This window comes from Dreissena polymorpha, chromosome 6 (genome assembly GCF_020536995.1).
Source record: "Dreissena polymorpha isolate Duluth1 chromosome 6, UMN_Dpol_1.0, whole genome shotgun sequence".
Classification (NCBI taxonomy): Eukaryota; Metazoa; Mollusca; class Bivalvia; order Myida; family Dreissenidae; genus Dreissena; species Dreissena polymorpha.
The window spans coordinates 54165590-54179392 of record NC_068360.1 but is presented as its reverse complement, the minus strand read 5'-3'; the positions used below and the strand labels follow the sequence as shown (position 1 = coordinate 54179392).

The 13803-nt window shown below is 34.1% G+C and overlaps 1 protein-coding gene across 2 annotated transcripts in view; it reads right to left on the bottom strand.

Annotated features, from left to right (window-relative positions):
• LOC127834498 (uncharacterized) overlaps positions 1-13803 on the bottom strand; it is a 213288-nt gene that overhangs the window by 185309 nt on the left and 14176 nt on the right. The window contains exons 2-3 of one of the 2 annotated variants that reach the window (XM_052360370.1): positions 8476-8550; positions 1412-6385 (exon numbers count right to left, since the gene is read on the bottom strand). The exons of the other annotated variant lie outside the window; for it this stretch is intronic. Coding sequence (XP_052216330.1) covers positions 5060-6385; positions 8476-8547 — 1398 coding nt within the window. The 5' untranslated portion in view covers positions 8548-8550 and the 3' untranslated portion in view covers positions 1412-5059. Of the gene's footprint in view, positions 1-1411; positions 6386-8475; positions 8551-13803 lie in introns of those variants that run through there. 2 annotated transcript variants of the gene reach the window in all.

The following is a 13803-nucleotide window of genomic DNA, read 5'->3' as shown; positions in this document are numbered from 1 at the left end:
ACGGTGCAAGAAAATGAATGAAGTGCGAAAGATAGACTTGTACTTCTACCAAAATAATAAAGCCGTTGTCATTTACTTGTTCATTTGTATTTGTTGTGTTGTACGCAGATGCTATCGTTATTTCCGCAAATAACGCCGAGTAATTGCAACATAATGTAAATGTATGTTATGAATATTGTAAACGCTGGAAATTAGTAGTTAACACCGATAGTCCACTGTAAATTATTGCTGTTTTTTGTATGCAAATGAAATATACAGTTATTTCATACGTTATCAAAATGTTCAGTATATAGAGCTTTAATTAAACAAGCTATTTAATGTGTGTAAAAATTTTATTTATATGATTTATTCAATGGATGTCATTTATCTACTATATGTTTTGGTGTGAACAACACATAATCTGTTCTGTAATTAGAATATTACACATTCATACTTAACAATTATTGCATTTTCTATAACTGTTAATTTTAAAGTAGCTCTAATACACGATGTACTATGGGATTTGTTTTACACAGCTTCTCCTGCATTTCGGTAGTTTTGTGTTAGTTGTGTTATCTTCTTACTATGTTTTTGTGGGACAAGTAAATGTCCATATTATGAAGTGCGGTAAATGGTTGAATGATATTATTTGTGTATGTAGTATTTTTAATGTGTAGCAACCTCGCTTATGCATTAAATATTTGTAAGAAATATTTACACATGTTTATTAATGTTGTGATACGACCGGACAGAAAGTGTGAACACCTTTGTTTGTTTGCGTAATGATTCAAATTGGTATTTTAAAGTTATCTTTATAAACATATAGTATATAAAACATGTAACAAACGTTAATTATCTGTGTTATGTACGGTGAGTATGACATTAAATAGGAAGAAGTTTGACTTGATATCTATAATAATCAACCTAGATTATATGCCGTATATTTTTAACGTACGTGATACAAAAAAATATTTAAGCAAATGATAGTAAAAAATGCTTAGTACGCAAATGGAAAAATCTGATTTGCCAATCAATGGATCTCCATGAAATGTTAAGTACTAATACAAAATATCAGTATATATGGTCATTATCATAAACAATGTAAATTTATTGTAGCATTAATTCTACAACGAACTACCAAGCGTTGAAACGAGAAAATGAAACCTATCGGGAGCTTTAAAATCCTTAAATACAATCACAAACTAGTAATTGTATCTATTTAAACACACAGGAATCACACTGCACTTGACATAAACGGTTTTAATGTGTGAAATATCAACCCTAAACAAAGACAAGCTATCATAAACTATCAATTCTATATTGAATACTAAGATTTAGAATTTCGCCGACGTACACATATTATTTGAATATTAAAACGAATAAAAGGCGGTGGATATTATGGTTAACAAAACTGTTCTTTATTTACAGTAGTAATGTTTATACCAACTCTAAAAATAAAACTTCATTTATCGCAATGCGTGCAATACTCAATTAATAAAATCAAAAACAATACCTAAGACTGAAATTGTCACCACTTACAACAACAACTTTACAATTCTTAAACAAATGTCTCGAACACGAATCAAACACCTAACACAAATGTCTACGTTATAAAACACTGTAATTAAAAGCCTAGGTAAACTTACAATAAAAACTACAAACGATCATCTTTAAACTAATTTGTAGAACAGTAAGTTATTCAAGTGACATAAAATGAATCGAATCGTTTACGTATGAAAAACCGGCTTTGCATAAAATACTATTTTTCTATTATTACTATTATTATTGATAAATCATTTAATAAAAACATATTTTTCTGATGCAACACACTATTTGGATATTATTTCTAGTATTTTATAATTGATAAATCATCGAATTCAAATCAATTTTTTCTGCATCACAAGTCAGACACACGCGGCTCTGTTGTACTAATGATGTGTTTGTGGCACATAAAACACACAATGCTATCATGACGTAATATTTCCGCCTGTTGGTACAGCTTTCGTATCAATAAAGGTAATAGATATAGATTTTTCGTCGAGAAGAATACATATATGATATAATTAATTTATTTTCCTAAAAATAAACGTGCAGACCAATTCATACGTCGACGTCTAAAATCACGTAAGAACATCTTAATTATATATTTCTTCGCATAATTCAAATTCTCTACACCTGTATATAAAACCAGCCACATAATAAATTATATTTCATGTAGAGAACAGCGTGTTTATGTGTAATTTATGCATATTGAATTCCACTGGATAATATGGTTTTTAAAAATAAGTATTGATAGTTGTCTTTCTTGTATATGACTCGCGTTTTGTGGAAACTGGGTTAAATGCATGTGCTGAAAGTTTCCTCCCAGAATAGCCAGTTCAGTCCGCGCATGCTAACCAAGGACGACACTTTCCCCTTGTATGGTATTTCTTGTGTAAAGGAAGTCAAGGACGACACTTTCCCCTTGTATGGTATTTCTTGTGTAAAGGAAGTCAAGGACGACACTTTCCCCTTGTATGGTATTTCTTGTGTAAAGGAAGTCAAGGACGACACTTTCCCCTTGTATGGTATTTCTTGTGTAAAGGAAGTCAAGGACGACACTTTTCCCTGGTATGGTATTTCTTGTGTAAAGGAAGTCAAGGACGACACTTTCCCCTTTTATGGTATTTCTTGTGTAAAGGAAGTCAAGGACGACACTTTCCCCTTGTATGGTATTTCTTGTGTAAAGGAAGTCAAGGACGACACTTTCCCCTTGTATGGTATTTCTTGTGTAAAGGAAGTCTATTCTCAAGAAACTTTCGCTTATGTATTGAGTTTGTATTAATTAAGGCGTTTAGACACATTTTAATGAAAGCTTTAGTTTATTTGATCCATATAATACACTTAACTGGCATTGCTTGCAAAGAATTATGATATTCAATAACTAAATTCATTTATGTCTTAAAAGTAACATAATGTCATGAATCATGATTTTGAAGATTATATGCAAATAAAGGTAGGCCTACAAAAGTCTTCTTTTAAAATATTGAATCAAGCAATTATGCCCTCTTCAACTGTTATACTTTATCGAAAACTCAGCAAACAAAATTTTAGAGCTTTAGTTGGTTGGGATTTTTTCGCACTAAACGGAATTGGTGTTGTTGGTGGAATCCAATGCCTACAGAAAAAGGAAAATTAAGAACACGTTTAGGGAAATTACTATATTAAAAAATAAGACAACCGTTCATATGCTCAATCTGTAGTTATCTGTTAGGAATTAAAATCTAACACGTGTTTAATGGCACTTAAAGTGTACGAACATTACAGAAATAAATCGATTTGAATCTAGAAACAATGTTGGCTCACACTTGCGAATGTTCAAAATGAAACATAGATTAATCGATCAATACACAAAGTTTATTGGTAAATCTGTGCATAGCTTGTCCTCTTGTTTCATGTTTATACATTTAGGAAGTCAATTAGATGGAACCGGATAAAACTGTCAACTCATTAAAAATGTATCTGGCAGTGAAACATGTTCTTTGATATTGAGAATTATGTATCTGACAGGAAGATGAAGCAAAATGCACCAGACATAGGCTGCATTATCAGAAATAATAGTTTCTTAAGGAAATACTAGCAACAAAAATTTTTTGGTTGGAGTGTGAATATACCTGGTAACGAGTATTACAATTATTATAATTTTATAACAGTAATAGAATACCTATCAATAAACATAAAATATATTTATAAAGGATATTTGCTATTATGCTCATTTTTTCACGGTCAATTTCATACAGTTCTCAGCATAAATGACATCATAGCAGGGGTGGTATATTAGGGTCTTTCAGTCGATCGGTTTGTCATTATGTTGGGCAGTTTGTCCACATAACACAAGCCTAGTACTTTTGTGCAGCACACTTCGACAATATTTTCCAAACGATTGAACACCTCCCATATAGATGTAAAATGTATATGTATTACAATTCCCAATATAATTTAAATATTGATGGACATGACAGCGGTTTCATCCCGTATTACGACACTGACCGACAGTTTTGAAATTGTTTCACTTTGGCTAGGTTTTATTCGGTATTTAAGCAGCGACATTTGTGCTAGAAACGATGGGTGCTTGTCGCTTGACTACGTCTCTGTCAAAACTGACATTGAATATTTCTCAGTGTCGTCTTGGCTGCAGACTTGTTCACTTGTGTGTGTAGCATTTTGTGCGCACATCGATATAGTAATGTTGCAAACTTCTACCCACTGGTTCACGGCGGTTCGTGTGTAGTTTATTGATTGGTTATCAAAATATGACTCTCAGCTCCGTGCAGATGTAAATGTTGGCGTTCCATGAACGGTACCTGGTCCAGCCAGGCTATCCTGTTCGCCTCTATATATCAGACTGACTAGCTTGTTCGCCTCAATATCGCTGGTCCAGCCAGGCTAGCCTGTTCGACTCTATATATCGTCCACAATCCAGTAACATGAACACCGTTCTAATCTTAAAACAGCTTTGCCGGATACAAGATTTATACTCTTGAGCGCGGTTCCCGACTTCTCAAGTCTTTAAATCTCGGTCATAACCGTCATCTGGCCTCTTGGATATATCGCGGAATGTCAATTGCGAAACTGGTAATTGAGAGGCGTCAGACATCTACCGTTATGTGCTGACGTCCCCAAAATCGCGATGGTTGATAAGGATCCAACAACGTGTTATGTTTAAAAAGAGATATTATATACTCTCTTTAAGGAAGACTGATTGTGCATATTTCGTATTAATTACTTGCTACGCCTGATCGTTTACATTAACTACTGCATTATTTAGACGAACTAGTTCCTTACTACACGTCACTATTTTATTTTCAAGCACGGCCGAAAAACAAGCGCCATCACTTATGAAGTTCAAGGCGGATACATATTATTAACAACGCTGCCTTTCATAAACACTCGGCGGAAGATCCATCTCACTATTCCACTCATTTGTCCTTGTATCTCCTGCAGGATGATATCCGAGACAAAACACCACTATCTTTTCATTCATACGTTGCACGTATCTTACCATCTCAGTTCCATCCTTTTAAGGTACTTCAATTCATTATTACTTTAACATTCTATTGCGAATATCCGTCAGAGCATTTACAGTACAGCCTTCTTCGCTCATCCATAGTTGAATCCCCATCAGTATCTCCATCTCACGTCTCAGTATCTCTTGTCGGATAGCATCCAACACTCCGTTCTCAAGACAAGACACATTTAGTATCATATTCTCCAGCTCTAGCATCTCCAGCTCCATCCTTTTCATGCTGTACCACAACATCGGCTCTGGGGACGCGACAATAGCCCTCCGTATCTTTGGCAATCCGAGAATTACCCTCGGACCTTCTGCCATCATGTCCGTGATAACTTCTACCCAATGACTTTGCTGCCTGTACGTCAAACCACTGGCTGCCATTAAATTCCTTTCTGGAATCATGTAATATGACAGTTGTTGTGTGACAATAGCAGTCCTAAGTGCTCTCAGTCCGTCATGCAGCCAGTGAAGAAAACTCTGAGCATAGAACTTATTTTGTGGGTTACGCTCAGCTTGCCATAATACTATATTTTTCATCACGTATGATGTTATTTCTTTCTGAGAAGGCCTTAACACATCTTTGACGATCATTTTGAGCATAACGTACACTTTCGCTTGTGTGTCATTAAGGTTGTTCATTAGTTCTGACTCTCCGGTGTTAAAACCAATCCTCCATTCCATGTGCTTGTATTCACTTTCCTTAAAACCCACCGCTGTTACATTAGCTCCTAACGATACGACTTTCTGAACTAAGACCGGTGACGGCCAATGACGGGGTCTGGAAGCCCATCTCTGTAAGATGCTGGGGCAATGACACCGTAGTGCGCATACCATGACAGTGTGAGGCTCACCTCCTATTGAACGCGGTAGCGACGGCCCCGCTCGTTCATGGTTCACCACTGATGAATCTGTAGGAATATATGCCGACAGTTCATCAAGAAACAAACTACTACTTAATAGAATGTCCCCTTGTCCATTATCAAACAAAGCATTGTAGATTGTTTCAAAATGTTTACGCGTTTGTCTCTCTAACAACAGTCTACAGTGTCCTGAATATGCATGTGTATCCATCCTGTACACTCCTATGCCGTCAGGAATGGTCTGAAGACTTATACCAGCTTCCACACAGAGTATACCTTCCAAAACGAGTAAATCATCACGGTCGCTCTCATAAACGCAGGTTAGCCCCTCTGCCTTGCTGCCAGCTGTGATCACAGTTACATCACTTAATCCTGCATTAATCAAGCTAGCACGCTTTTTGAACTTCTCAACCCGCCACCGTCTTATCTGCTCGCCGTATCCCAGCCGAGTCATTATACTGGAGATCTCCACGGACACACTTTCGAAGTAATTCTAAAAACAAAAACAATTTACTAATAGAGTCAGTTTATGACGCACAATACTATTTTATTTGTTACGACACACACATTAAAATACTCTCTCCGGAAGTTGTTGAAATATTGTTTCAGATAAATATTCAGTTTTGTTTATTTATAAATACAGTGTAATGCATTCTGATATACGATGTTACTGAATGTGTAGGTATTAAATAAAGAAAAAATAATGCAAATACAAATCAATGAAAACAGTATTTTTACTTATTTGTAAGTCATGTGTTGTATTTAATAACAATATAATTAACATTAAAGCCACACACCTTGAAATGCCACACACCTTGAAATGAAATACATATTAATCAATACATATATATTCAATTTGAAAGTGTGCGAAGTTGTCATTAAATCTATAGCCTAGTTAGCAAGTAATTTATTATTTTTCAAACGGTTACGCTTTTTAAACCGAAAGTAGGATTTCTATACGTATACGTCCATTTCGACAAACGCGATTATTTTTAAGTTTAAAGAGCAAAAAAGATGGATTTCTACCTTGTAACCACCAGATATATTCTAATTGGCATAGATAAAATTAAATCTATAGCCTAGTTAGCAAGTAAATTTTTTTTTAAACGGTACCGCTTTTAAAACCGAAAGTAGGATTTCTATACATATACGTCGATTTCGACAAGCGCGATTATTTATAAGTTTTAAAGCGCAAAAAGACGGATTTCTATCTTGTAACCACCATATATAATATAATTGGCATAGATAAAATATGTTTCTGTTTTGTACTTGAATTTACTATGCCAAATAAGTTGTGTGGCTTTTTCATAAGTAGAATTGATAATCACATAGACGCACAATTGATGTATGGAAAAAATAATCAACATTCATAAAATGACATTTGTATGCTTAAAAAGTAATATATTTTTAGTATTGATACTCATTATAGATAAATCGGCATTTTAATAGGTTAACAGTAACGTATTTTGAAGTAAGGATAATAAATATACATATTATTACATTTTTATCCGTTAACAGTAATATAGGTGTAGTAAGGATACGTCTAATACATATATTGGCATTTATACGTTAACAGAAAAGCATTTGTAGTATGTTCACTATTAATAAATATAATTACATGTTTCTACTTTAACAGTTGTTTATATTTTGTAGTTAAAGTGTAATCGTCTTAATTATTATATGGAAGTACTTTTTTTTATAGAGATGTATGTAATTCACAAAATCTGACATAAAATAAATATCATGAGACAATTAAAATAAAACTACAAATGGAAATTATGCCTCTAACACACTTTAAAGGCGCAGAGATACCATAAACAATTGCAATAAAAAGAGGCTATCAGCAGATATTAACGTGCTAACAGTTATGTCATGCTGTTCATGAAACCGAAATTAGCGAAATATAATAGGGATTTCAATAATTATACCTGTGGAAATTCTAACGCACTTGCATGTACCTAAATCAGGCTGTTACGACATTTACATGTTTGTATGAGATATAAGATAAGTATTAACAAACATAAGATGTTCTTACGAGTGAAACATTTTAAACGTGTACGAAGCTTTTATGTCGGGTGGTTTATTAAAAGTCAACTGATTTTTAACTTAGGTAATTCTACAAATGGAAATATCTTCCTGTTCAGTCCTCGCACAAGTACCAAAAAGTTTTAATATATTAATTTCTTATTAACCAAATATAACTTTTCTTAAATGTTATCATTGAATTTTTATAGTGAAAAAACATGTGCATGTATTCCCAAACATTTTTAAAATGTGCGAATTTAGCCCGTTTCTCAAATATATTTTCGGATGTTGCGTGCGATTTTAGTGTTTGCTGCATGTGCAATTTGAGTCTCTTTCACGTTCGTATAGAAACAATGTGGTAGTCCACATATTTATTTATTAATATCCAATTACCGGTATTTGAAAAATAATGAAGTGTATGATAAGTGTTAACATGTGTTCATTTGACACGGCCACTAAAACGAACTTATTACAAATGGCGGCAATTTTGCAGTGTCAAATTGTGTCGCAAATAGACCCTTCGGCTGTCTTTAATGCAAACATTATGTGCAGACTTGCCTGAGACTGATGATTGTGTCTGAGATTGCTTTCAGATTCTAACTCTGTACACCCGATACCTCCTTCCGCCATTTCCTGAAAGTAAATCGGAATTTCGATTGGATAATATGGTATTCCATATGTTCAATAAAAGTCAAAATACACGTTAATATTTTGTTTTGATTGAAATTAAATGTTAAATCGGTGTTTGCAATCGGATGACCACGCAAACAACTCAACCAAAATGTTCGAATCAATCTACAAATTATGATGTTGCATACCATATCATGGAGCAGTCTTATGTACGTAATGTACCCATCTGAATATTTCAACGCGTTAGAGTTTCATATTCCCAAGGTTCACAGAAAAGGAACGATGTTTCACCACACGGGTTTAGAGTCAAGACAGTATAGATATGGTACATGTAGTATCAATAAACCTGTTGGTAAAAGCAAAAACAGTGGTTCTTCTTATATACGAACAAATAGTCAAAGGTACAAAAATAGAGGTACTACTTATAGATGAAATAAAAGTATGTATGAGTAAAGCCAAATCAAGACTGATTGCCAAACTAAGCCAAATCAAAGCTGATTTCAAAACTAAACGGGTATTCCCCGCTGTGATATTATTTGACTATTTTTAGAAACACACGATTGAACTTGCATTCACACACCAATCTCGGTCTGTGAAACTAGACTTAATGCATGTGCGTTAAGTGTGCAGAAACTAATCAGAGACGAAACGTTCAGCCTTAACCAGATGTTCGTCAAGGAAAGACCCCCGTAAACAAAATATAATTAAAAATTCCATAGCAGCGGAAAGTGTCTTCCCTGATATTGCCGTGCGGACTGCACAGGCTAATCGGTGACGATACTTAACGCACATGCATGAAACCCTGTTTTCAAAGAGCGCCTCATATGAAGTAACAAGACAAAGATACCATATCACACTCGACTAAATAAAACTGATAATAAATAACAAGCAGGTATCACTCTGGATCAGCAGACGATTTATTTCATAAATCAATCTCTGGGTTAATGGTCGCCATCTTTCGAACTACTTTCAAAAGTACAACAACAACAATAACAGTAGAAGACAATTTAAATTGCGGAAAGTTGAAAAATTGAGTACATGTGTCACGGTTGTTGAGTGAAATAGTGTTATTTTCAACTGTGTATGAAGCATGTGAACTGGTAGTGGAATAACCGAATTGTTGGTGGAAATGGAATTTAGAAATATATCTAATAATTCATCATCGTGTAGAATTATCATCAGCATCATTTCTGTGGAACATTGCACTATTCAAAATACAAGTGTTTCATAGATATGGTGCTTTTGACATAGTTCACTAACCATCAAGACTGAAATGATTCATGCAAACAGGTAAAGTAAATAATTGAATTTGTGCAGAATGTTTATTTTTTACAAATTATTATTTAATTTGACCAATTTATTTTAGATTGATTGCACTGAAACTCAAAGTCTAAAGCTTAGTAAGACACTTAAGCCAGTTTTCTGAAAAGAAACAATACTTGTTCAGAGTATAGCAGGCTCATGCGGCCTCTGGTTTATTTATTTGGCCTCAGCCTTTAACCTGGGTCGCTTTGATTTCAGGTGTTTAGCCCCCATATCAACAAGGCTCTCGACCCTATATGTAGTTATTCATATTGTTTAAAGATTTTTAGAACCCTCACTCGGTGCCAGTGGGGATAAAACAGGGACCTTCTTATAGCTAGATGAATGCATCAAATATGCCAGCAACACTTTATAATCAATAACTTTATAATTGATGATTCTGTTCTTTTAACTACATAACTAATTTACCAAAACAATGTGAGACACATTTTTATGCCCCCAAAGGAGGGCATATAGTGATCGCACAGTCCGTCTGTCTATCCGTCACACTTTGCATTTAGGTTTCGAAAAAATGCTCATAACTTCTATGTCGCTTCAGATGTAACATTCATATTTGGTATGCATGTGTATATGGACAAGGCCTTCCCATACACACACAAATTTTGACCCCTTTGACCTTGAACTTAGGGTCGGCGTTTAGGTTTTGAAAAATGCTCATAACATCTATTAAAGCGTTTATCGGGGGCGTATGTCATCCTACGGAGACAGCTCTCGTTTTTGCTACTGTCCTCTGCACAAACCATGATATATCTGCATATATGCATCCAACCAAATCAGTAAAACTATTTGTCCCTTAATTACAGTAAACTTATTGCATGTTAACTTTTCAACAATGCATATATACATGTATATATATAATTATATATAACAGATCTTGAAAAAAACCACATCAAACTTCAAATTGTTTTAGTAAATTATAGGCTTTAATTGGTATTGTGTGAGACTATACAATTATACAACTATGGAACGCATTATTTATGAGAAATTCCAATACATCAACATATCGTCTCAGATTTAAGGCAGATAATCTAGTGCTTTTTTGCTGCCATTTTTACTATTACACATTTTTCATTTTATGTTATGATGCATTGATCTTGTTTCTAAATTCACCAAGCAATCATGTTAAACTTTTGAAGAAAGATGTTGTCTTATAAATATAGAAAATATAATCACTACAAAGTGAACAAAATTCAGTTGAATACTGTGACCAACAAAGATTTGCCAAAGAGCAATTCAGATCATGATTTAAATTAAATACAAGTAATATGAAAGTCTGCCTATTGGATCCCAGTTAAGACTTATTTGTCAAATCTTCACATTAATTTTCCCTTAGCCATGTAGAATTGGGGACTTAATACCATCAAGTGATGTAAAAAGTAGCAGGATATAGCACGCTGCTATTGATCTCTTGAGCTTTCACATGAATTTTACGGGTAATTTTCATACAACAAATGATATTATATAGTGTAATGATAAAGCATTATGAGCACAAATTATATCTCTTACTAGTGGTGCAAAAATCATTTAAGTGTCACATTTCAAAAGAAAATTTATATAAAAAGGTATTATTAATTGTTAAAACGTTATAAAAAGGTTATTTCAATCCACTAAAGCATTTAATTACAAGAACAAGTGCATTTTATTTCCATTACAATACATGTAACAGTATTGGCATTGTATTTATATGCATTTGATGTGCATTTAATACACTTAAAAATGCAGACAAGACACACTTCTAACAGAAACAATTGTATTTTTTTCTGCATTTTCCAGCATTAATACTCTTCAAGTGTATTTTTTATCATCCCAAATACACTTTACCAGGAAAAAGGTATGTTAAAATGCATTTTTAGTTTGTTTTAAGTATATTTTCAAATGCATTAAGACACTCTTTTCTTTTGCAAAAAATGTTGAACAAAAACTTGAAAATATTTAATATACTAAAGTGTAGTAATAATTAAAGTTTTGTATGAGCATCAAAAACAGTGTCAAATTCATACCAGTGCCTATTTAGTAGCAGTAGGCCTTATATGGTCTACTTGTGGTAGAAATAATGCATTTTGTATAATACAACATACATAAATTAAAAAATATAGCTGCCCATACAGTTCAATACAATGTTCAATTAACTACACTATGCAAAGTTGAAATATGGCATCAAGCTTGGAATAATCTTTTCAATAATGAATAATATGCTGTTTTAATTTATAAGTGAAATAGACACTTGCATATAAAAACTGATTTTACATCAAAACTAAATGTTTAATTTGATTTTTAGCTCCACTGGCCAAAGGTCCTGTGTCCATCGTGCATCCATGCATAAACTTTTCCTTTAAACATCTTCTCCTAAACTACTGGTCCAATTCTGATGAAATTTCTTAGGAATGTTCCTGGGGTGAACCTCTTTCAAATTTGTTCGAATTATGCCCCTGGGGTCAAATTTGACTCTGCCCTGGGGGTCACAAAATTGAAAATTTGCTTAAATAAGGCCTATTTTGTGAAAACTTTCAAAATCTCCCGTCCATAACCATTGGGCCTAGGGCTATCAAATTTGGTATGTAGAGACATCTAATAGTCCTCTACCAAATTTGTTCAAATTATACCCCTGCCCCGGGGGTCACAAAATTGAACATATGCTTATATAGGGTTTATTTTGTGAAAACTTTACAAATCTTCTTGTCCATAACCATTGGGCCTAGGGCTACCAAATTTGGTATGTAGTGGCATCTTATAGTCCTCTACCAAGTTTGTTCAAATTATGCCCCTGGGGTCAAGTTTGACCCTGACCCGAGTGTCACAAAATTGAACATATGCTTATATAAGGCCTATTTTGTGAAAACTTCAAAAAAATTATTGTCCATAACAATCCGGCCCAGGGCTACCAAATTTGGTATACTATATAGTGACATCTAATAGTCCTCTACCAAATTTGCTCAAATTTAATCCCTAGGGTCAAATTTGACCCTGCCCCGGGGGTCACAAAATTGAACATATGCTTATATAATGCCTATTTTGTGATAACTTAAAAAAAAAATCTTGTCCATAACCATTAGGCCTAGGGCTACACAATTTGGTATGTAGTGACATTGTATAGTCCTCTACTTAGTTTGTTCAAATTATGCCCCAGGGGTCAAATTTGACCCTGCCCCGGGGGCCACAAAATCAATTATATGCTTATATAGTGCCTATTTTGTGAAAATTTTAAAACTCTTCTTGTCCTTAACCATAAGGCATAGGGCTACCAAATTTGGTATGTAGTGGCATGTTATAGTTCTCTACCAAGTTTGTTCAAATTATGCCCCTTGGGTCAAATTTGACCCTGCCCAGGGTCACAAAACTGAACAGACGCTTATATGGGGCCTATTTTGTGAAAACTTTAAAAATCTTGTTGTCCATAACCATTGGGCCTAGGGCTACCAAATTTGGTATGTAGTGACATCTAATAAACCTCTACCAAGTTTGTTCAAATTATGCCCTTTGGGTCAAATTTGATCCTGACCCGCATGTCACAAAATTGAACATTATATACGCTTATATCTTGCTTGTTTTGTGAAAACTTTAAAAATATTCTTGTCCTTAACTCTAGGACCTAGGGCTACAACATTTTGTATGTAGTGAGATATAGTAGTCCTCTACAAAGTTTGCTCAAATTATGCCCCTGGGGTTAAATTTGACCCAGCCCAGAAGGTCACAAAAGTGTACATGTGCTTAAATAGGGCCTATATTTAAGTATTTGCACATGCAGAGAAATTTGTTTCAGCCTTTTTTCAGCAGTGGAGCGATACAGGGCCATCATGGCCCTCTTGTTTAAATACTCAAAAAATGAAACGGTGTTCATGCTTGCATGAACACAGTTTATAAATGCTGTCAGAATTATAAAATATGTAATTACTATAAATACAAATGCCAGGGAAAAGTGCTTTTTGTACTAAA